General features: G+C 43.4%; 1 protein-coding gene across 1 annotated transcript in view; it reads right to left on the reverse strand.

Annotated features, from left to right (window-relative positions):
* Window positions 1-22,616, reverse strand: part of CYP20A1 (cytochrome P450 family 20 subfamily A member 1) — a 120,432-nt gene that overhangs the window by 64,871 nt on the left and 32,945 nt on the right. The window contains exons 7-8 of the mRNA XM_077448571.1: window positions 19,782-19,897; window positions 4,789-4,843 (exon numbers count right to left, since the gene is read on the reverse strand). Coding sequence (XP_077304697.1) covers window positions 4,789-4,843; window positions 19,782-19,897 — 171 coding nt within the window. The remainder of the gene's footprint in view (window positions 1-4,788; window positions 4,844-19,781; window positions 19,898-22,616) is intronic.

Raw genomic sequence — 22,616 nt, forward strand, 5'->3', positions numbered from 1 at the left:
GCAGAAAGAATTGGAGAGCAGGGGGTGCTAGCGAAATGGGGGTGGAGCCAGCGAAGACAAGAATGGGCTGGAGAGCAGGAGGGGAGGAGCCAGGGAGCAAAGGGAGGGGCTGAAGAGCAGGAGGCGTGGAGAAAGGGAGCACAAGAAGGGGCGGAGCCAGTGAGCACAAGGAGGGGCTGGAGAGCAGGAGGGGCGGAGCCAGGGAGCAAAGGGAGGGGGTGAAGAGCAGGATGCGTGGAGAAAGGGAGTACAAGAAGGGGCGGAGCCAGGGAGCACAAGGAGGGGCTGGAGAGCAGGAGGGGTGCAGCCAGTGAGCACACGGAGGGGCTGGATAGCAGGAGGGGCGGGGCCAGGGAGCGCACGGAGGGGCGGAGCCAGGGAGAACAGAGGGGCGGAGCCAGGGAGTACACAGAGGGGCCGGAGAGTACGGGGGATGCAGAAAAAGTTAGATAGGAGTGGTGGAGAAGACTGCACATAGATAGTGGAATTGATTTTTCCATATTCCTCCATGCAACCGCTGAATGATCACCTCTCCTCCCTGCAGACATTCAGCGGCTGTATGGAGTAATATGGAAAAAATCAATTCCACTATCTATGTGCAGTCTCCCCACCGCTCCTCCTATTCAGGCACACAGGGAAGGCTGCACGGCATGGGCACTCACCTTTCCTCTGGTCGGCAGCATAAGAGTTCCTCCCTCTTCACACTCATGGTGGGACTATCCAGCTGGGTGGTTTTTCAGCAACCCCCCCCACTCCAGAACCAAATAGGAGGCAGGTGCGGAGGAGAGGTCTGGTGAGCGGCACAAGAGAGAAGCTCAGGTGAGGGTCCCACATGGATATGCCGCCCTCATGCCGTCTGTCATCCAGCCACTGCGCCACCTAGAGGACTCTACTGTCCCGCTCCCCGCACTTGCTGCCACCGCATTGATCACAGGCAAATTAGTCGATTGCGAGGCCCTTGAGACTGCGGGGCCTTAGGCAATCGCCTAATTTGCCTAATTAGAGAGCCGCCTCTGCTTTCCTACTTCCCAATGGCGAAGTGTTTGACGCCAAGCACTTTGCCAACTGCCAAACATCTGGGGTCGTCCACATGATGTCTTGCGAATGTGGGGCATATTATGTAGGCAAGACAAAAAAACAACAATTTTGGTGGCAAATTTCTCAACACATATTGAGTATGGAAATCGGAAACAGACATCTACCAGTGGGTAGACATGTAGTCTCACATCATCATTATCAAATGCCAAAAGTTACCTTTGTTGCCCTCGACAGAATACACATTTCTGATCGAGGTAGAGACTGGAATAAAGTCTTGCTTCAACACGAGCAACGCTGGATTTTTAAATTACAGACCACCACTTTTCCTGGCTTAAATGAATCCATAACATTTGCCCCCTTCCTAAAAGGATTTGTGTCTGGCAAAACGAACTAACTAAAATGGGATACATTTTTACTTTATGAACAAACTTTTTGATGTATTTCAATTATTTTCTGGAAAGACGAAAGGGAAGAAAAAAAAAAAAAAGAAAGAAAAATAAAAATCAGCCGGCTTTGGTTAGACCCTAAAATAAATTAATGGAAAAATGTTTGAATTGCAGAGTATTAACATTTTTTTTCTGCATGTATTTTGCAATTATGTACTGTTTAAAATGTAAAATATTGAATGATATTTAACTTTATGTATTTTGTAACTATGTATTCTGTTTTGCAGTTCCTATCAGCATCCCAATTCAGTGTCCTCCCCGCATCCATTGATGGTATCCCACTGCTCTTCTCACTTACCGTGCCAGGAAGTTTGAAGCATCTGTTTTCTCCCATTCTTTTTCTCTCGACTGGTACAAAATCCATCAGCGCCACAAGAGGGGTTGTTTGTAGTGCTGGCAGCATCATTCGGCGTGGCACGCATGCGTGGCCTTAGCGTCACGTGACGTCACGGAAATGACAGAAGCTTCCGGGGCAATGCCTTCCGGAACGCTGACGAGACCGCCATGATGGCGGTCGTAGCACACAGGTGGTTTTGGAAAGGGGGGGGGGGGGGGTTGGTTTTTTGGAAGACAGGCACCTGTACTCAAATAAGGAAGTATATATATGCTAACAGCTCTTGTGGATCCTGGAGTGATCCCAGCAAGCTGTTGACACACAGACACATTGAAAACTCTGCTAACAAGTACATCTTGGGATAGGGAATGCAATACCATTTTGAATTTCTTTTATTAAAAAAAGCTTCTATAGTTACTAATATTTAAATCCTTATTTTAATTCACCAACATAGATAGACTTTTGGAAGCTTTCCATGCTCCATCTGCATTGTTACTCTATTACTTCAACTGTGTGTCATATGTATGCTCTAGGGCTGGGAAAATTAAAGATTAATTCCTCGATTAACTGTTAATTTTTTTGATCGATCAAAATTCTTTTGATCGTTACTCACCTCTCTGCCGGCTTCCAGGTCTTCAGGGAGTTCTGTCAGAGATCCAGTGACATCACGGACATTAATGTCACCGGACTCCTCCCTTCCGCAAGTGCCTCTGTCTGCTAACGAAGGGAAGGGGGAGGAGTCCAGTGACGTCAATGTCTGTGACATCACCAGACGGCCTGGACAGTGATGGTAAACATGGATGTGGTTAACTGGGATCACTCAGTGAGCTAAGTGTAGGCAAAATTTGATAACCTCCATTTTTAATATTGTTGTAAAACAAAAAAACAAAAACACCACAACACAATGTAAACACTCTGGTATGTCTGCGTGACTGGCTAAAGCGATGCCTACTTGCCTACTATAAAGTGACTGACAGTCATATACTAGATACGTTTTATAATTAAAGTTAAACTAACTGTCTATGTTTTTCTTAAAGTTTAATTTAAAAAAAAAAATTACTTACGTCAGTGCTACAGTTTGAATTTAAAACCTATTTGTGTGAACTGTGAAGTTAAGTCATGGATTGTGAAAACTAACTAGTGTCGGGTGGCACTTATATGGACTGTCATTGTTGTCTTAAAAATAAGGATAGAATAAAATTTTCTTATATACTATTTTAATATTTAATCATTGGTTATTCACAGTGGTAATATTTCAAATATCTTAAATATTTTTATTTTCTTTATTACTATTTTTACATTAAATTCAAAAAGTAAGTCTATTATGACACACCACAGGTGCCTGTTCACTACCTTCCCTCATGTCTTTGGAATAGCTGAAATAAACTTTTAAAGACATTTCTGGCTATAGGATATGCTTTTCTTTCTTCCATAGTCTTGATTGGTAAATATACATTTATGTGATTAGTTATATTGGCAAACAAATCAAATGATTACTAAAATGTAAAATACATTTTTCTATGCATAGAATAAAATAACCCCTGAAGACCATAATTAGAAGGGTCGAAACACGTAGAGTTTATGTGGAAGACCATATTTTGCAGTAAAATGCAATTTTATTAAGATTTCATACAATATGTAGTTACATCATGATTGATTGTTTTGTCATTTTGTCATGAGAATGCCAGAGCTAAAAAAATTTACAATCCCATGTAACTGTCAAATTGTTTTTTGATCTAATATACAGAGTTTTAATTAATGATTTTTGAACAAATTCCTGGCTGCTAAAAAAACTCCCACGAGGGAATTTTTTCATTATATAAATGTTATGGGGTATGCAGCACCAGTAGCTCACACATGTGTTTTTCTATTCTACAACCCCACACCACAATCCCCCCTCCAACAAATGATTTGGACCAGTGCACAAAGCAAGGTCCATAAAGACATAGATGAGCGAGTTTGGGGTGGAGAAACTTTACTGGTCTACACAGAGACCTGACCTAAATCCGACGGAACACCTTTGGGACGAATTAGAGCGGAGAAAGCAAGCCAAGCTTTCTCATCCACATCAGTGCCTGACCTCACAAATGCGCTTCCGGAAGAATGGTCAAACATTCCCATAGACACACTCCTAAACCTTGTGGACAGCCCCCCCCCCCCCCCCCCCCGCCCCCAGAAGAGTTGAAGCTGTTATAGCTGCAAAGGGTGGGCCAACTTAATATTGAACTATATGTACTAAGACGCCATTAATATTATGTGTGTGTAAAGGAAGGTGTCCCAATACTTTTGGAAATATAGAGCATCTCCTTTACTAGGTCTTTGCACCTAGAACTAAATTTGTGGACCTGTATTCCTGACACCTATCCATTCCAACTGTGATATATGTTTCTACCCCACTGTCCTGCAGTAGTACTTAAAGTGGTTGTAAACCCCATTCATGTAATCTGGCCTGGGCACATATCTGTAGCGTTTACTTATATCTCTACAAAGCTTCAAGTCCCATGTCTTTCTGCTGCTCCGTTCCTCTGATATCAGGAGAGTCACTTCTGACAAGTTATTCAACACAGGGGAGGGTGCTTGGAGATAGATAAGCAGAGAGCTGGTTTAGTCACAGTACAGCTCTGCACGTTTCTTCGCTCCTCTGCCTATGTGGAAGGGGGTGTGTGCCTTTCCTCAAATCAGCTCTCACACAGTGTATGCCCAAGCTCCACACCCACTGCTGAAACAGGAAGAACATTTTCTAACACCATGTGCACATTCTAAAGAGTATAGAAAGCTAAAGATAGCAGATATCCATGTAAAACTTATGTAGAGAGATTTTTGTCAACTTGGTGTATCATCTAAGGCCATTCACTTCACTGAGTATAGCAGAGGGTTTACATCCACTTTAAGGTAAACTTAGGAATTTTTTTTTTTTTTTTAAAGGAATGCACAGTGATGTCAAAAAATTGCAGAGGAGTGAATACTTACAATTTGCAGTTATCACACATCCTGCCAAAGAGAATATCATGCTGTCTTCTAAGACCTGAAGAAAACAAATGTCAGATTTCAGGATTATTAATGTATCTGCATGTGCACAGATAAGATAACCTGATGTGATGGTGAAAAACTGCCTAACGCTATTCAGCCATCTAACATTTAAAGTGAAACTATAATGGTTTGAAGTCAATGGTTATATTTTGTTCACCTTCATACATAATTAAATGCAGGGCCATCCCAAGACATTGTGCTGTCTGGGACCAAGAATGAATGAAATGTATATAGGAGACCTGTCATGGCACTATACATGTATATAGGAGTAGAAAGAGAACCCGTCATGGCTCTATACATGTAAAGGAATATAAAGAGGACCTGTCATGGCTCTACATGTTTATAGGAGTACAAAGAGGACCTGTGATGGCTGTATAAAATGTATGTAGGAGTATAAAAAGAGGACCTTTTATATAGGAGAGGGAAAAAAAAAAGGACCCGTCGGGGGTCTATACATCACTGTAATCAGACAGATCCCCATTCTGACAAAGCTGCAATGTCACAGTCCCGCTAAAAATCGCAGATCACTGCCATTACTAGTAAACCTTTACCTGCCTTTAGATGCGGATTGTCACTTGCCACACGTTGCGGATTGTTACTTGCCCACTACAATTGTCACTTGCTGCGTCACTTGCCTGCTAAGGTGCAGATTTCACTTGCTGTGACCCAGAGTGAAGTCACAGTGAGGGCAGAACTGCAGTGATGCAGGGCGGGCGGTGAGAGATGTCATCTCTCTGGCCAGCGCCTTCCCCAACCTGCCGACTGTTCTGTTCGCTGGCTCACCCGCTGACTGGACTGCCTCCACTTGCTTGTTCATCCGCTGACTGGATCGCCTGTTTGCCCGCTCACTTACCTGCCAAGCCTCCTGCCCATTAACTTACCCGCTGAGCTGCCCACCTGCCGAGCCTCCCGCCCACTCACCTGCCGACCTACGGCTGCCACCCCTCTTAAAAGTCCTGTCTGTGTCAATGGTCCCATTGGGTCCCATGGTTGGGCCGGCCCCGATTAAGTGCATTTCCACTATTGCAGCCAAATGGTGAACAGGAACACAAACATAGGAGGGGTTTTCTCAAAATTTGATCACAAAATTGGAAATACACTGTTTGGGGGGGGGGGGGGGGGTGTTTAAAAACAGAGAACAGCAGAATCCATTTGCTTTAAAACTGATGCATTCACATTAACACTTCATTAGGATTAAACTTAAAAAGGTGGCTAGAGGGGTGAAAAAGGTAATTGCTGCAAGTCATTTGTCTTGTATATCATTTTTAGCTTGAACAATTTAGCTCTGAAAACCAGAGTTTTTAACAAAGCAAATACAAGAAGGTCGAGAATGGTGTAAAAAAAAAAAATAAATAAAATAAAAAATAATCAGAGCTACACCTACTGGCTGTAGATATAGATAGGATGTAAAAAGCTTACACACCCCTGTAACATGCTAGGTTTTTGAGATATAAAATAAATCCAAAATAAAAAATTATTTTTCCACCTCTGTGACCTATAATCTGTGCGGTACAATTAAAAACAAACTGAAATCTTAAAAAAAAAAAAAAAAAAAAAAAAAAAACACACCTACAATAAACGTGGTTGCATAAATATGCAACCCTAAACCTTATACTTTGTTGAAGCACCTTTTGCTTTTATTACAGCATTTAATCTTTTGGGGTAGGATACTAAATGGTATAAAAGACACACACGCACAATATAAACAAGGAACAATCTATCCTAAATAGATACCCAGCTGCTGCTCAAAAAATAAATAAATAAAATAGAGTAGCCCTGATTTAGGAGTTTATCAGCATGGCACATCTCGCCTTGGGAATTTTCGCCCACTTTCCTTGTAATAATGCTCCAAATCTGTCAGGATTGTGAGGGCATCTCCGGTGAGCCGCCTTCAGGTCCTCACAGATTTTCAACTGTATTCAGGTCTGGGCTCTGGCTGGACCATTCCAAAATGTCAATATTTTTTTCTACTTTTTCATAAGTCCCTCTGCCTTGACTAAAGCCTCAACTCCAGCTGAAGAAAAATAGACCCAAAGCATGCTTCCACCACCATCTCTCACTGTAGTTATAGTAATGTGCAGTGTTGGTTTTGCACCAAAAATATATTATTGAACTATAGCAAAGTTAAATTTTTTGTTCTAATCAGATATTAATATGATTTGGAAGTTGATGTAGGTTTTTGCAAAATGTAGTTAGGCGTGGATGTTGCCAGCCTACCCCACAGTCCAGACATATGAAGAATGCAGGAGATTGTGGTCACATGTTGTACACAACCAGTATTTGAAAGAAATTCCTGCAGCTACTTTATTGCTGCTGTGGGCCTTGGCAGCCTCCCAGAAGAGAAGAAAGGCTTCAGCACAAGAAGAGCAACATTTTGTAATAGCCCATCCAGAACCCAGGCCTGAACCAAATTGAAAAAGTCTGTGGAGTCATCAGAAGAGGGCTGTGCAAAGGAGATGCCCTTGCAAATTGACCAATTTGGAATGATTTCCAAGGTAGAGTGGGCAAAGATTTCCAAGGAAAGATGTGACCACTACCCCAAAAGGAGTGAATGCGGTCATAAAATGAATAGTTGCTTCAACAAATTTTTAATCTAATGCCGCAAACACACGACCAGACTTTCCAGCAGACTAGGTCCGACGGGATCAGTCTGTCGGACAATCCGATCGTGTGTAGGCTAGTCCGATCGTTTTTCGAAAAAAGAATCCGACAGACCTAGAAATAGAACAGGTTTCAAATCTATCCGACGGACTAAAAATAGGGAAAAAAACTTTAGTCTGTGTGCTAGTCTGATGGACCAAATATGACGCAAGGGCAGCTATTGGCTACTGAACTTCCTTGTTTAGTCCCGTTTACGTCATCACGCTCAAAATGAACAGACTCTCGAACGGACTTAGTCCGTTCGGAAAGTCCGTCAGAACTCTGCCGAAAGTCCATCGGGAAGACCATCGGACCTAGTCTGCCGGAAAGTCCGGTCGTGTGTACGTGGCTATATATAGCCCTCCCTCACTATATCTATATGAACCCTCACCTTATCCACTTGCCAACCGCCGCACGACGATATACGTCGACAGAATGGCACGGGCAGGCATATGGGCGTATATATACGTCCCTGCCTTCCCGCGGGTGGGGGGCCCGATCGGGCCCCCCCCCGTGCCTGCGGCGGTCGGTATTCGTTCGGGAGCGATCCGGGATGAGGGTGCGGCCATTCATTCATGGCCACCCCCTCGCGATCGCTCCCGACGAATGGAAATGCTCCGTGACATCACTTCCTCTCCTGTAATGTAAACACAGGCAGAGGAAGCGATGTAATCTCTCCTCCGTGTCGGTATTTTTCGTTCCGGCACCGAGGAGAGAGGATCGGTGAGTTGCACCAACACGACACTACACAGTAGAACATGCCAGGCACACTCACACCCCCCCTTCACCCCCCGATCACCCCCCCAATTACCCCTGCCCCCCCCCCCCCCCAGTCACAGTGACACCAATTGCATTTTTTTTTTTTTTTTGCATTGGTGTCATTTGTGACTGTAATAACTGTTAGGGCAGTTAGGGTTAGCCCCCTTTAGTTCTAAGGTACCCCCTAACCCCCCCAATAAAAGTTTAACCCCGTGATCACCCCCCGTCGCCAGTGTCACTAAGGCTGGGTTCACATTGCAGCGGTTTATGAGAACGGATGTGATTCGCACCGCACTGCAGTGCAAATCACATCCGATCTCTGTGCGATTCGAGTTCAGCCATACAGATAGTATGGCTGAATTTGTGTCGCACCCGCCGTAAATTCGCACGGGACCCTTTTTTGGTCCGCAGCAGAATCGGATCGCATGGGTGTTCACACCATGCGATCCGAGTTTGCAGATCGCACTGCGATATGCGAACTGATCTGGGGGTGTCATTAACATTTCACTGACACTCCCAGCAGTTCGCATAGGGCAGTGTGAACTGCCGCCGGGAGGCATGCGATGCGGGAACCCGCCGCGGATTTGTGGCGTTCCCGCATCGCTCCAGTGTGAACCCAGCCTAATAAGCGATCGTTTTTTCTGATCGCTGTATTAGTGTCACAGGTGACGCTAGTTAGGCAGGTAGGCATTTAGGTTCGCCGCAGCTTTTTATAGCGCCAGGGACCCCCATATACTACCGCATAAAGCCCCCTGATTGCCCCCTAGTTAACCCTTTCACCAGTGATCACCATATAACTGTTACAGGTGACGCTGGTTGGTTAGTTATTTTTTTATAGTTTCAGGGCATCCGCCATTTATTACCTAATAAAGGTTTAACCCCCTGATCACCCGGCGGGTGATATAAGTTTGAGGGTCAGATAAGGTCTGCGTCGCCCCAGGCAGCGTCAGGTTAGTGCCAGTACCGCTAACACCCACGCACAAAGCATACACCTCCCTTAGTAATATAGTATCTGATCAGATCTATATTAGCGTCGCCAGCAGTTTAGGTTTCCCAAAACGCATTGTTAGCGGGATCAGCCCAGATACCTGCTAGCACCTGCGTTTAGCCCCTCCGCCAAGCCCAGACCAGCCCACCCAAGTGCAGTATCGATCGATCACTGTCACTTACAAAACACAACACGCATAACTGCAGCGTTCGCAGAGTCAGGCCTGATCCCTGCGATCGCTAACAGTTTTTCTTGTAGCGTTTTGATACAGTCGCTGACAGCCTAGGTGCTTTTTTACCTGTGAGTCTCACTAGTGTACCCCTAAATTTAGGGGTGTCTACTTTCCAAAATGGGGTCATTTGGGGGGGGGGGGGTTTGTGCCATCTTGGCATTTTATGGCCTTCAAAACTGTAAGGCTGCTTTCACACTGGGGCGGTATTCAGGCGTTACAGCGCTATAAATAGCGCCTGTGTAACGCCTGAAAAAAACCGGCCCCTTTAACTCCAGTGTGAAAGCCGGAGGGCTTTCACACTGGAGCGATGCGCTGGCAGGACGGTGAAAAAAGTCCTGCCAGCCGCATCTTTGCAGCGGTGAAGGAGCGGTGTATTCACCGCTCCTATACCGCTGCTACCCATTGAAATCAATGGGACACCGCGGCAATACCGCCGGCAAAGCGCCGCTGCAGCGGCGCTTTGCGGGCGGGTTTAACCCCTTTTCGGCCGCTAGCGGGGGTTAAAACCACCCCGCTAGCGCCCGCACACCGCCGCTAAAACGACGGTAAAGCGCCGCTAAAAATAGCGGCGCTTTACCGCCGACGCTGCTCTCGCCCCAGTGTGAAAGCAGCCTAATAGGTAGTGAGGAGTGAAGTCAAAAATGTACGCCCTTAGAAAGCCTGAAGGCGGTGCTTGGTTTTCGGGGCCCCGTACGCGGCTAGGCTCCCAAAAAGTCCCACATATGTGGTATCCCCGTACTCAGGAGAAGCAGCAGAACTTATTGTGGGGTGTCATTTCACATATGCCCATAGCATGTGTGAGCAATATATCATTTAGTGACAACTTTGTGAAAAAAAAATAAATAAAAATTTTTTTTTGTCATTATTCAATCGCTTGAGGCAAAAAAATAAAATATTCAATGGGCTCAACATGCCTCATCAATTTCCTTAGGGGGTCTACTTTTCAAAATGGGGTCATTTGGGGGGGTTTTGTACTGCCCGGCCATTTTAGCACCTCAAGAAATGAGATAGGCAGTCGTAAACTAAAAGCTGCGTAAATTCCAGAAAACGTACCTTAGTTTGTAGATGTGACAACTTTTGCGCAAACCAATAAATATACAGTTATTGACTTTTTTTTTACCAAAGACATGTGGCTGAATACATTTTGGCCTAAATGTATGACTAAAATTGAGTTTATTGGATTTTTCTAATAACAAAAAGTAGAAAATATCATTTTTTTTAAAAATTTGCGGTCTTTTTACGTTTATATCGCAAAAAATAAAAATCACAGAGGCAATCAAATACCATCAAAAGAAAGCTCTATTTGTGGAAAGAAAAGGACGCAAATTTTGTTTGGGTACAACATTGCATGGCCGCGCAATTACCAGTTAAAGCAGCGCAGTGCCAAATTGTAAAAAGACCTCTGGTCATTGACCAGCAAAATGGTCCGGTCTGAAAGTGGTTATAAAACAACGCATACAGTTTAAAAAAGAAAATGCAAGTCAAAACATTTGCGTATATACAGTACCATGCAAACTTCTTAGGCAGGTGTAAAGAAATGCTGAAAAGCAAGAATTCTTTTAAATATATATTTAAATTGTTTTATTAAAAATTACAAAATGCAAAGTAAGCGGACAGAAAAAAACATAAATCAAACAAATCAATATCTAGCGTGACTACCCCTTTGGTTCAAAACTAGCATAAATTCTTACACTTGCACAAAGTCATTTTTTAGGATTAGAGTCAGGTGTATGATGAAAAAAATATGCCAAGCAGGTGCTAATGATCGTTAATTTCATATGTAGGTTGAAACAGTCCTTAACTAAAAAGAGAAAAAGCTGCATAGGAGGCTTAACCACTTAATAACCGCCCTATAGCCGAATGACGGCTTTAGGGCGGTTTCTTAACTGTGGGAGGCCGTCATATGACGTCCTCCCAGAATTCCGCTCTCGCGCGCCCCCTGGGGCGCGCACTCGAGAGCATCCGTGACCGCCGGGTCCACAGGACCCGGCGCATCATGGATCACGGTAAACGGCCGCTCGTCGCGGCCGTTTACCACGTGATCGCTCCGTCAAATGACGGAGTGATCACTTGTAAACAAACCGGCGTCATGTTATGACGCCGGTTCCTCCCTCCCCCTCTCTGTACCGATCGGAACAGCGGAGGGGGAGGAGATCGGTGTCAGCAGCGATGTGGGCTGCATCTGCAGTGCCCACATCGCTGCTCACCGAAAATTAACCCCTCAATTCCCTGCAAATACTCTGCCATTACCCTGCAACACCCTGCAACACCCTGCAACACCCACCAATACCCTGCAACACCCACCAATACCCTGCAACACTCTGCAACACTCTGCAACACTCTGCAACACCCGCCAATACCGTGCAACACTCTGCAATGCTCTGCAACACCCGCCAATACCGTGCAACACTCTGCAATGCTCTGCAACACCCTCCAATATCCTGCAACGCTCTGCAACACCCGCCAATACCCTGCAACACTCTGCAACACCCACCAATACCGTGCAACACTCTGCAATGCTCTGCAACACCCGCCAATACCATGCAACACTCTGCAACACCCTCCAATATCCTGCAATGCTCTGCAACGCAATACTCTGCAACGCCATACTCTGAGATACCCAGCCATACTCTGATATACCCAGCCATAGTCGGTGATACCCTGCAATACCCAGCCATAGACACCCCCCCCCCCCCCTCCCGCCGCCCTCCGGTGCTTCTACCGACTCGCCAATACTATCAAATCCAGAATCTTTTTTTTTTTTTTTCAGGCTTCCCAGCTTAGAGGTGAGATGTGGGGTCTTATTGACCCCACATCTCACTGTAAAGAGGACCTGTCATGCCATATTCCTATTACAAGGGATGTTTACATTCCTTGTAATAGGAATAAAAGTGATCAAAAAATTTATTTTTGCGGAAAAAAATGTCAAACTAAAATAAATAAAGTAAAATGAACAATAAAATTATTATTTTTTTTTTTTTTAAAGCGCCCCTGTCCCCATGTGCTCGCATGCAGAAGCGAACGCATACGTAAGTCCCGCCCACATATGAAAACTGTGTTCAAACCACACATGTGAGGTATCGCTGCGTACGTTGGAGCGAGAGCAATAATTCTAGCCCTAGACCTCCTCTGTAACTCAAAACATATAACCAGTAAAAAAAAAAATTAAATCGTCGCCTATGGGGATTTTTAAGTAGCGACGTTTGGCGCCATTCCACGAGCCTGTGCAATTTTGAAGAGTGACATGTTAGGTATCGATTTACTCGGTGTAACTTCATCTTTCACATTATGCAAAAATTGGGCTAACTTTACTGTGTTTTTTTTTTTAAGCACAAAACTGTTTTTTTTCCAAAAAAAAGCATTCGAAAAATTGCTGCGCAAATACCGTGCGAGATAAAAAGTTGCAACGACCACCATTGTATTCTCCAGGGTGTTTGCTAAAAAAACATATATAATGTTTTGGGATTCGATGTAATTTTCTAGCAAATAAATGATGATTTTTACATGTAGGAGAGAAATGTCAGAATTGTCCTGGGTGCTCCAGAACGCCTGATGGCGCTCCCTGCATGTTGGGCCTCTGTATGTGGCCACACTGTGTAAAAGTCTCACACATGTGGTATCGCCATACTCGGGAGTAATAGCAGAATGTGTTTTGGGGTGTAATTTGTGGTATGCATATGCTGTGTGAGAAATAAACTGATAATATGACAATTTTGTGGAAAAAAAATAAAAAAAAAGTAAAAAAAAAATCTTGATTTTGCAAAGAATTGTGGGAAAAAATGACAACTTCAAAAAACTCATCATGCCTCTTACTAAATACCTTGGAATGTCTTCTTTCCAAAAAGGGGTCATTTGGGGGGTATTTGTACTTTTCTGGCATGTTAGGGTCTCAAGAATTGAAATAGGCCGTCAGTACTTCAGGTGTGATCAATTTTCAGATATTGGCACCATAGTTTGTGGACTCTATAACTTTCACAAAAACCAAATAATATCCACCAATTTGTACTTATTTTTACCAAAGATATGTAGTGGTATAAATTTTGGCCAAAATTTATGAAGAAAAAATTACTAATCTGCTAAATTTTATAACAGAAATGAAGAAAAATTCATTTTTTTACAGAATTTTCTGTATTTTTTCTTTTATAGCACAAAAAATAAAAAACCCAGCGGTGATTAAATACCACCAAAAGAAAGCTCCATTTGTGTGAAAAAAAGGACAAAAATTTCATATAGGTCCAGTGTTGCATGACTGAGTAATTGTCATTCAAAATGTGAGAGCACCGAAAGCTGAAAATTGGTCTGGTTATTAACCACTTTCAGACCGGACCATTTTGCTGGTAAATGACCAGAGGTCTTTTTACACTTTGGCACTGCGCTGCTTTAACTGGTAATTGCGCGGTCATGCAATGTTGTACCCAAACAAAATTTGCGTCCTTTTCTTCCCACAAATAGAGCTTTCTTTTGATGGTATTTGATTGCCTCTGCGATTTTTATTTTTTGCGATATAAACGTAAAAAGACCGCAAATTTTGAAAAAAAATGATATTTTCTACTTTTTGTTATTAGAAAAATCCAATAAACTCAATTTTAGTCATACATTTAGGCCAAAATGTATTCAGCCACATGTCTTTGGTAAAAAAAAAGTCAATAATTGTATATTTATTGGTTTGCGCAAAAGTTGTCACATCTACAAACTAAGGTACGTTTTCTGGAATTTACGCAGCTTTTAGTTTACGACTGCCTATCTCATTTCTTGAGGTGCTAAAATGGCAGGGCAGTACAAAACCCCCCCAAATGACCACATTTTGGAAAGTAGACCCCCTAAGGAAATTGATAAGAGGCATGTTGAGCCCATTGAATATTTTATTTTTTTGCCTCAAGCGATTGAATAATGACAAAAAAAAAATTTTTTTTTTTTTTTTTACACAAAGTTGTCACTAAATGATATATTGCTCACACATGCTATGGGCGTATGTGAAATGACACCCCAAAATAAATTCTGCTGCTTCTCCTGAGTACGGGGATACCACATATGTGGGACTTTTTGGGAGCCTAGCCGCGTACGGGGCCCCGAAAACCAAGCACCGCCTTCAGGCTTTCTAAGGGCGTAAATTTTTGAGTTCACTTCTCACTACCTATTACAGTTTTGAAGGCCATAAAATGCCAAGATGGCACAAAACCCCCACAAATGACCCCATTTTAGAAAGTAGACACCCCAAGCTATTTGCTGAGAGGCATGTTGAGTCCATGGAATATTTTATATTTTGCCACAAGTTGCGGGAAAATTACAAACTTTTTTTTTTTTTTTTCACAAAGTTGTCACTAAATGATATATTGCTCACGCATGCCATGGGCATATGTGAAATGACATCCCAAAATAAATTCTGCTGCTTCTCCTGAGTACGGGGATACCACATATGTGGGACTTTTTGGGAGCCTAGCCGCGTACGGGGCCCCGAAAACCAAGCACCGCCTTCAGGCTTTCTAAGGGCGTTACAGTTTTGAAGGCCATAAAATGCCAAGATGGCACAAACCCCCCCCAAATGACCCCATTTTGGAAAGTAGACACCCCTAAATTTAGGGGTACACTAGTGAGACTAGGTAATAAATGGCGGGTGCCCTGAAACTATAAAAAAATAACTAACCAACCAGCGTCACCTGTAACAGTTATATGGTGATCACTGGTGAAAGGGTTAACTAGGGGGCAATCAGGGGGCTTTATGCGGTAGTATATGGGGGTCCCTGGCGCTATAAAAAGCTGCGGCGAACCTAAATACCTACCTGCCTAACTAGCGTCACCTGTGACACTAATACAGCGATCAGAAAAACGATCGCTTATTAGGCTGGGTTCACACTGGAGCGATGCGGGAACGCCACGAATGCGCGGCGGGTTCCCGCATCGCATGCCTCCCGGCGGCAGTTCACACTGCCCTATGCGAACTGCTGGGAGTGTCAGTGAAATGTTACTGACACCCCCAGATCAGTTCGCATATCGCAGTGCGATCTGCAAACTCGGATCGCATGGTGTGAACACCCATGCGATCCGATTCTGCTGCGGGCCAAAAAAAGGGTCCCGTGCGAATTTGCGGCGGGTGCGGCGGGTGTGGCGGGTGCGGCGGGTGCGGCGAATGGCTGAACTCGAATCGCACAGAGATCGGATGTGATTTGCACTGCAGTGCGGTGCGAATCACATCCGTTCTCAAACCGCTGCAATCTGAACCCAGCCTTAGTGACACTGGCGACGGGGGGTGATCACGGGGTTAAACCTTTATTGGGGGGGTTAGGGGGGTACCTTAGAACTAAAGGGGGCTAACCCTAACTGCCCTAACAGTTATTAGTCACAAATGACACCCGCCGGGTGATCAGGGGGTTAAACCTTTATTAGGTAATAAATGGCGGGTGCCCTGAAACTATAAAAAAATAACTAACCAACCAGCGTCACCTGTAACAGTTATATGGTGATCACTGGTGAAAGGGTTAACTAGGGGGCAATCAGGGGGCTTTATGCGGTAGTATATGGGGGTCCCTGGCGCTATAAAAAGCTGCGGCGAACCTAAATACCTACCTGCCTAACTAGCGTCACCTGTGACACTAATACGGCGATCAGAAAAATGATCGCTTATTAGGCTGGGTTCACACTGGAGCGATGCGGAAACGCCGCGAATCCGCGGCGGGTTCCCGCATCGCATGCCTCCCGGCGGCAGTTCACACTGCCCTATGCGAACTGCTGGGAGTGTCAGTGAAATGTTACTGACACCCCCAGATCAGTTCGCATATCGCAGTGCGATCTGCAAACTCGGATCGCATGGTGTGAACACCCATGCGATCCGATTCTGCTGCGGGCCAAAAAAAGGGTCCCGTGCGAATTTGCGGCGGGTGTGGCGGGTGCGGCGGGTGCGGCGAATGGCTGAACTCGAATCGCACAGAGATCGGATGTGATTTGCACTGCAGTGCGGTGCGAATCACATTCGTTCTCATAAACCGCTGCAATGTGAACCCAGCCTTAGTGACACTGGCGACGGGGGGTGATCACGGGGTTAAACCTTTATTGGGGGGGTTAGGGGGGTACATTAGAACTAAAGGGGGCTAACTCTAACTGCCCTAACAGTTATTACAGTCACAAATGACACCAATGCAAAAAAAAAAAAAAAAAAAATGACATTGGTGTCACTGTGACTGGGGGGCAGGGGTAATTGGGGGGGTGATCGGGGGGTAAAGGGGGGGTGTGAGTGTGCCTGGCATGTTCTACTGTGTGTGTAGAGTGTTGGTGCAACTCACCGATCCGCTCTCCTCCGTGTCGGAACGGAAAATACCGACACGGAGGAGAGAATACATCACTTCCTCTCCTGTGTTTACATTACAGGAGAGGAAGTGATGTCACGGGGGATTTCCATTCGTCGGGAGCGATCGCGAGGGGGTGGCCATGAATGAATGGCCGCCCCCTCATCCCGGATCGCTCTCGAAGGAATGCCGACCGCCGCAGGCACCGGGGGGGGGCCCGATCGGGCCCCCCACCCGCGGGCAGGCAGGGACTTATATATACGCCCATATGCCTGCCCGTGCCATTCTGCCGACGTATATCGTCGTGCGGCGGTCGGCAAGTGGTTAAGGGTGTTTAAGTGCCCAGTGGTCAAGTGGTTAAAACTGGGTGAGGAACAGCCAAACTCTGCTACTTTTGATAGCTTGGGCAGCGAAGGGTATTCCTTGGTGAAAAATCTGGGGGTCTATTAAAACAGAGATTGGTTTGATCAGATGCTTTACAAGCTGGTAACCGCTTGTAAAGAAACCAAAACTGGAAGTGGCAAAATCCTCATCAGTCCCGCACGCATATGTAAATGTCAATCGCACCACATGTGAGACATTTTCGTGAATGTCATCGTGAGCGCAATAATTCTACCACCAGACATCCTGTGCAACTCTAAACTGGTAACACAGAGTCTTTTAAAGCATTGTCTTTGGAGATTTTTCAGTACCGTAGTTTGTCGACATTCCACAGCAATTTTAAAGTGTGACAAGCTCAGTAGCTATTTATTCAGCTTAACATCAAATTTTATATTTTACCAAACAATAGGGCATTATATTGTGTTTGTGTGCACCAAGATTCAAAGTGATTTTTTCCAAAAGAAACTTGCATTTGAAAAATCACCTGGCAAATACCTTTCGATTAAAAAAATTGCAAAAACCACTTTTCTCCTAGGCCTTTGCTTTCAGAAAATATATGTTTGGGGGTTCGAAGTAATTCTCTAGTTAAAAAAATAAATGATTTTTACATGTACAGTGATGAAAATTATTATTTGATCCCCTGCACATTTTGCAAGATTGCCCACTTACAAATAAGTGAAGGGTCTAGAATTGTTATCATAGGTGTATTTTAAAATAAGACAGAATATCAACCAAAAATCCAGAAAAAAAAAAAAAAAAAAAAACACACACACAATAAAATGTTGGAAATGGAGTTGCAGTTGCAGAGTAAAATAAGTATTTGATCCACTACCAACCAACAAGAAATCTGGCTCCCACAGACTGGCTACAGTGTGTGCTCATGTGGTACACAAATTAGTCCTGTGTAAAATAAGCAATACTGCAGTACTCAAAGTGTTATTGGAATGGAAAACAATATACATTTAGTTTTGGATGCATCTATATATATTTTTTTATGATTTGCTTGATCTTTTTTGCGATTACACATTGGTATATTATTCAAAAAAGCACTTTGAGATAATTGTATTATTTACAGTCTTATATTGTTTTCAGTTCCACATATCACTTTGAGCGCTGCACTATTGTTTATTTTATGTTTTGCACTACATGTCTACTGAAGTGCCAGCTCCTACATACAGTCTCAGAGCGCAGTTTTTATACTTTTAAAAAGGTGTATAAAAAAAAGACACCTGTCCACAGAATCTTTTTCTTCCATTCAAAGCTCACCATCATGGGCAAGACCAAAGAGCTGTTAAAGGATGTCAGAGACAAGACTGTAGACCTGCACAAGGCTGGACTGGGCTACAAGACCTTCAGCAAGAAGCTTAGTGAGGAGGAGACAACTGTTGGATGATTATTCACAAATTAAATACCATCAATCGCCCTTGGTCTAGAGTTCCTTGCAAGATTTTGCCTCGTGGGGCAAGGATGATCATGAGAAAAGTGAGGGATCAGCCCAGAATTACACAGAAGGCGCTGGAGAATAATCAAGGCAGTTGGGACCACAGTCAACAACAAACCATTGGTAACACAATACGCTGCCATGGATTGAAATGCAGCAGCGCCTGCACGGTCCCGTCTTCAAGGCGGCACATGTACAGGCCCATCTGTAGTTTGCCAATGAACATCTAAATGATTTTAGAAAATAATTGGGAGAAAGTGCTGGGGCCAGATAAGACCATAATTGAGCTCTTCGGCATTAACTCAACTCACCATGTTTGGAGGTATAAAAATGCAATGACCCCAAGAACAACATCGCTATAGTCAAGCATGGAGGTGGAAGCATGCTTTGGGGCAGTTTCTCTGCTAAAGGCACAGGCTGACTTTGCTGCACTGAGGGGCCAATGGAAAGGGTCATGTATTGTAAAACCTTGGATGAGAACCTTCTTCCCTCAGCCAGAACACAGACTATGGGTCATGGATGGGTCTTCCAGCATGACAATGACCCAAAACATACCAACAAGGCAACAAAGGGGTGGTTCAAGACGAAGAAGCACATTAAGTTCATGGAATGGCCTAGCCAGTCTCCAGACCTTAATCCTATAGATAATTTATGGAGGAAGCTGAAACTTTAAGTTGCCAAGTGACAGCCAAGAAACCTTAAATTACTTAGAGAAGATCTGTAAAGAGTAGGCCTAAATCCCTCCACAGATGTGTGTAAACCTGGTAACTGCAAGAGATGTCTTACTTCTGTGCTTGCCAACAAGGGCTTCTCCACCAAGTACCAAGTCATGGTTTGCTTGGGGATCAAATACTTTTTTTTTTTTATACTCACTGAAAACTTATAACATTGGTATTGTGTGTTTTTCTGGCTTTTTGGTTGATATTCTGTCTCTATCATATTAAATACTTCTATTACAAAAAAAATGATAGACCCCTAATTTCTTTGCAAGTGGCCAAACTTACAAAATCTGGCCTGGGGGTCAAATGGGTAACTTAAAAATAATAAACTAAAACATTTCAAAAAAAGTGAGTAATTCCTTGATCAGATTTATAAATACATTTCAGTTAGGTTAGCTGGATAAGAACTGCACTGAAAGCAAGAACAGAAAACGAAAACAAACAGGTTAATGGCAAGCTTTGAAACTGTGTACTCTGATGGCTGCTTATGTACCTGCTTGTCACTAAGGTTCCCTTGTAGTAAGGCATCCACAAAAACATGACGACCAAGATTTTTCCCTCGTCGCTCTTTAATAGCTTTCTTTAGCAGAGCTTCCATCTCCATTAGAGCTTAAACCACAAAAAGGAAATGATTATTTCTCTTAATCTGATAAAGAACAACCTTTCCGTAAACTTTTGTCTAAGGGGAAAACTAAACCAAGATAATGCTGTTAGGAGTTCCATCGCCACCTTAATCTTCAGTCATGTATGAAATTATAAAGATGCCAATAAGTTAAAACATAGGATTCTGGCAATATTAGAACCTGTGGGTGTTCTGCCAACTGTTGGTAACTGAAAGAAGGACCCAATAAACCTAATTTATTATTAGTGACTAATTTTAGATACACAGGGAGCTGAATATACATGTAAATCTTCACTTCTCCAGTAAAATTTAAACTTACGGTAGGCTGACCATAGATTATACATTAAACAATTTGCTTATTATTTCCCTTAGATTCACCTTCAACTATGTAGTTCAAGGGCCTGCCTGACTGCATACAAATTGAAAGGGTTTAGGTTTGACCTCATATTATATGGTTTTGGTAAATCTAAAGGAAAAAAACTGTACAATGTATGGCCAGCCTTAGACATCCTCTTCTGCCACCCCTTACTGGTGTGTTAGGCCACCCATCACAATAAAAAGGCCACCATTAAGAACTGAGAGGTGACAAGTGAGGGGCAAAATTTGGTTTTCATATAACAGCCCAAAGCTTATATAAATGACAGGATCTGAAGATCCTTTAACGCACGTTTTTTCACTAAAGGGAAGCACTCATTTGACAGCTTTCAAACTAGCTAGGAAGTAGCTTCTTTGAAAATCTATTCTTTTTTTAGGGTAAAAATAAACCTACAAAAGCTAAGAAAATATATCAATCTATTCTTTAGCTGTCCTAATTTTAAAAACGTAAACACTCATAGTTGTGGCACTAACACAAACTGTAATAGCCTATTCCAAATACAGAAATAACCGATGGGATTAGGAACGGAGCCAACTATTGTTCAAATGTATTTCAGATATTTATTTAATTTTGATGTTCAGAGAGAATACAATTAAATATCATTTAAAACAGGTAAGAAAAAGTTAACTATTTAATTAACAATATAGAAGAGCGCTGACCTGAGTGTTCTGGCAGGGCAGAAGGGGGGGGGATGGGGGGCATCAGAACACAATAGCACAACAGGGGAGATTGCTGCACTAACATTGGATTGTTAGTACAGTGGTTCCAGTTTAACCTGTCTGTTTAATAAAAAAAAAAAAAAAAAAAAAAAAAAAAAAAAAAAAAACACACACACTAGTAGTGTGCATGAGGGACTTTACTCATTTACCTATAATTGGCCAGGTTGAGAAACCCTGGTCGCTGCTCGATACAAATAATAAAGCAAAATACAATGGCATTGCCCAGGTGTCCTATGCACACTGAGCTAAAATACTGTATATCCACAGAGTGGCTGTGCTGTGTAGTTCACATACCAGAAGAGAGAACTTTGGGGCATAAAACAAAGAAAATAATCCGTTACTCTGAAAATGCTTCCGTTTCATGCTCATAATTAAAGTGGCCCTATCCCCGTATAAGACACTTCTATCCTAAAAGTTTGATTGCATTAAATACTTACCTGGTCACAAAAACCACTGCTATGGGATCCAATGGCTGCTGCCATTGTGATAAAATGACAAGGTATTTGCTCATGTAATCCATTTAAGCACTTGCCTACAGGGCACTTACACCCCCTTCCTGCCCAGGCCATTTCTCAGCTTTCAGCACTGTCGCACTTTGAATGACAATTGCGCGGTCATGCTACACTGTACCCAAACAATTTTTTTTATAATTTTCTTCACACAAATAGAGCTTTCTTTTGTTGGTATTTAATCACTGCTGTGTTTTTTTTTTTGTTTTTTTTACAAAAAAAAAAAAAAAATAATAAATAATATATACATATATAAAAAATTAACACGGGTGTGTAGAGATATATTTTAAATTATTTTAAGATATATATGTCAGTAAATTTTGTAACCAAGTAATTTTTCTCCTTCACTGATGTGCGCTGATAAGCTGAACTGGTGGGCATTGATGAGGTGGCACTAATGGGCAATGATAGGTGGAACTGATTGGCGGCATGGATCGGCAGCAGTGATGGGCATTAATGGGCAGCACTGATAGCCAGCACTGACTGGTGGCACTGTTGACGCTATATTGTAATCAGGGCACTGATAATCAGTGCCCTGAATACATGTGTAGATGTCCCCCTGTGTCGAGATGCCGTTGATCAGCTCTCCTTGCCACACACTCTGTCAGTGTAAGACGAGGATCACCGATTACCGGCATCTCGGTGTGTAAATGTGACCGGCTGCGATTGGACACAGCCGATCATTTGGTTAAACAGCCACGGCTCTTTACAGAGATTGGGGTCGCAACGTGCCCTAGCAACATGGCGCGGTGACCCAGAACGAGAGACGCACTGCCCGCCGTCATTTGACGGTGGGCAGGCGGGCGGCAACTAGTTAAACAAGAATCCCAGGTATGAATATTTTATACATAGCTACATTGGTCCAGCTTGGAGCAATGTACCTATGCATATACCATACCTTGCCGTGCCAATCATCTTGTACTCCGCTGATCTCCACTCGCTTCCAGTTAATTTGCTGAGTGGATGTCAAGCTGCATTCTGAACACATGAGGTCAGTTGCTTAGCATATGCACCAAAGAATGCTTTGCAGTTTCTGGTTGAACACAAAGTATTCTTTCTAATGGAACGAGGTGGAGATTTGGGGTGCTCTCCACCCAACCCG

The sequence above is a fragment of the Lithobates pipiens genome, unplaced genomic scaffold (genome assembly GCF_037356315.1).
Source record: "Lithobates pipiens isolate NorthernLeopardFrog02 unplaced genomic scaffold, aLitPip1_a1.2 Scaffold_22, whole genome shotgun sequence".
Taxonomy (NCBI): Eukaryota; Metazoa; Chordata; class Amphibia; order Anura; family Ranidae; genus Lithobates; species Lithobates pipiens.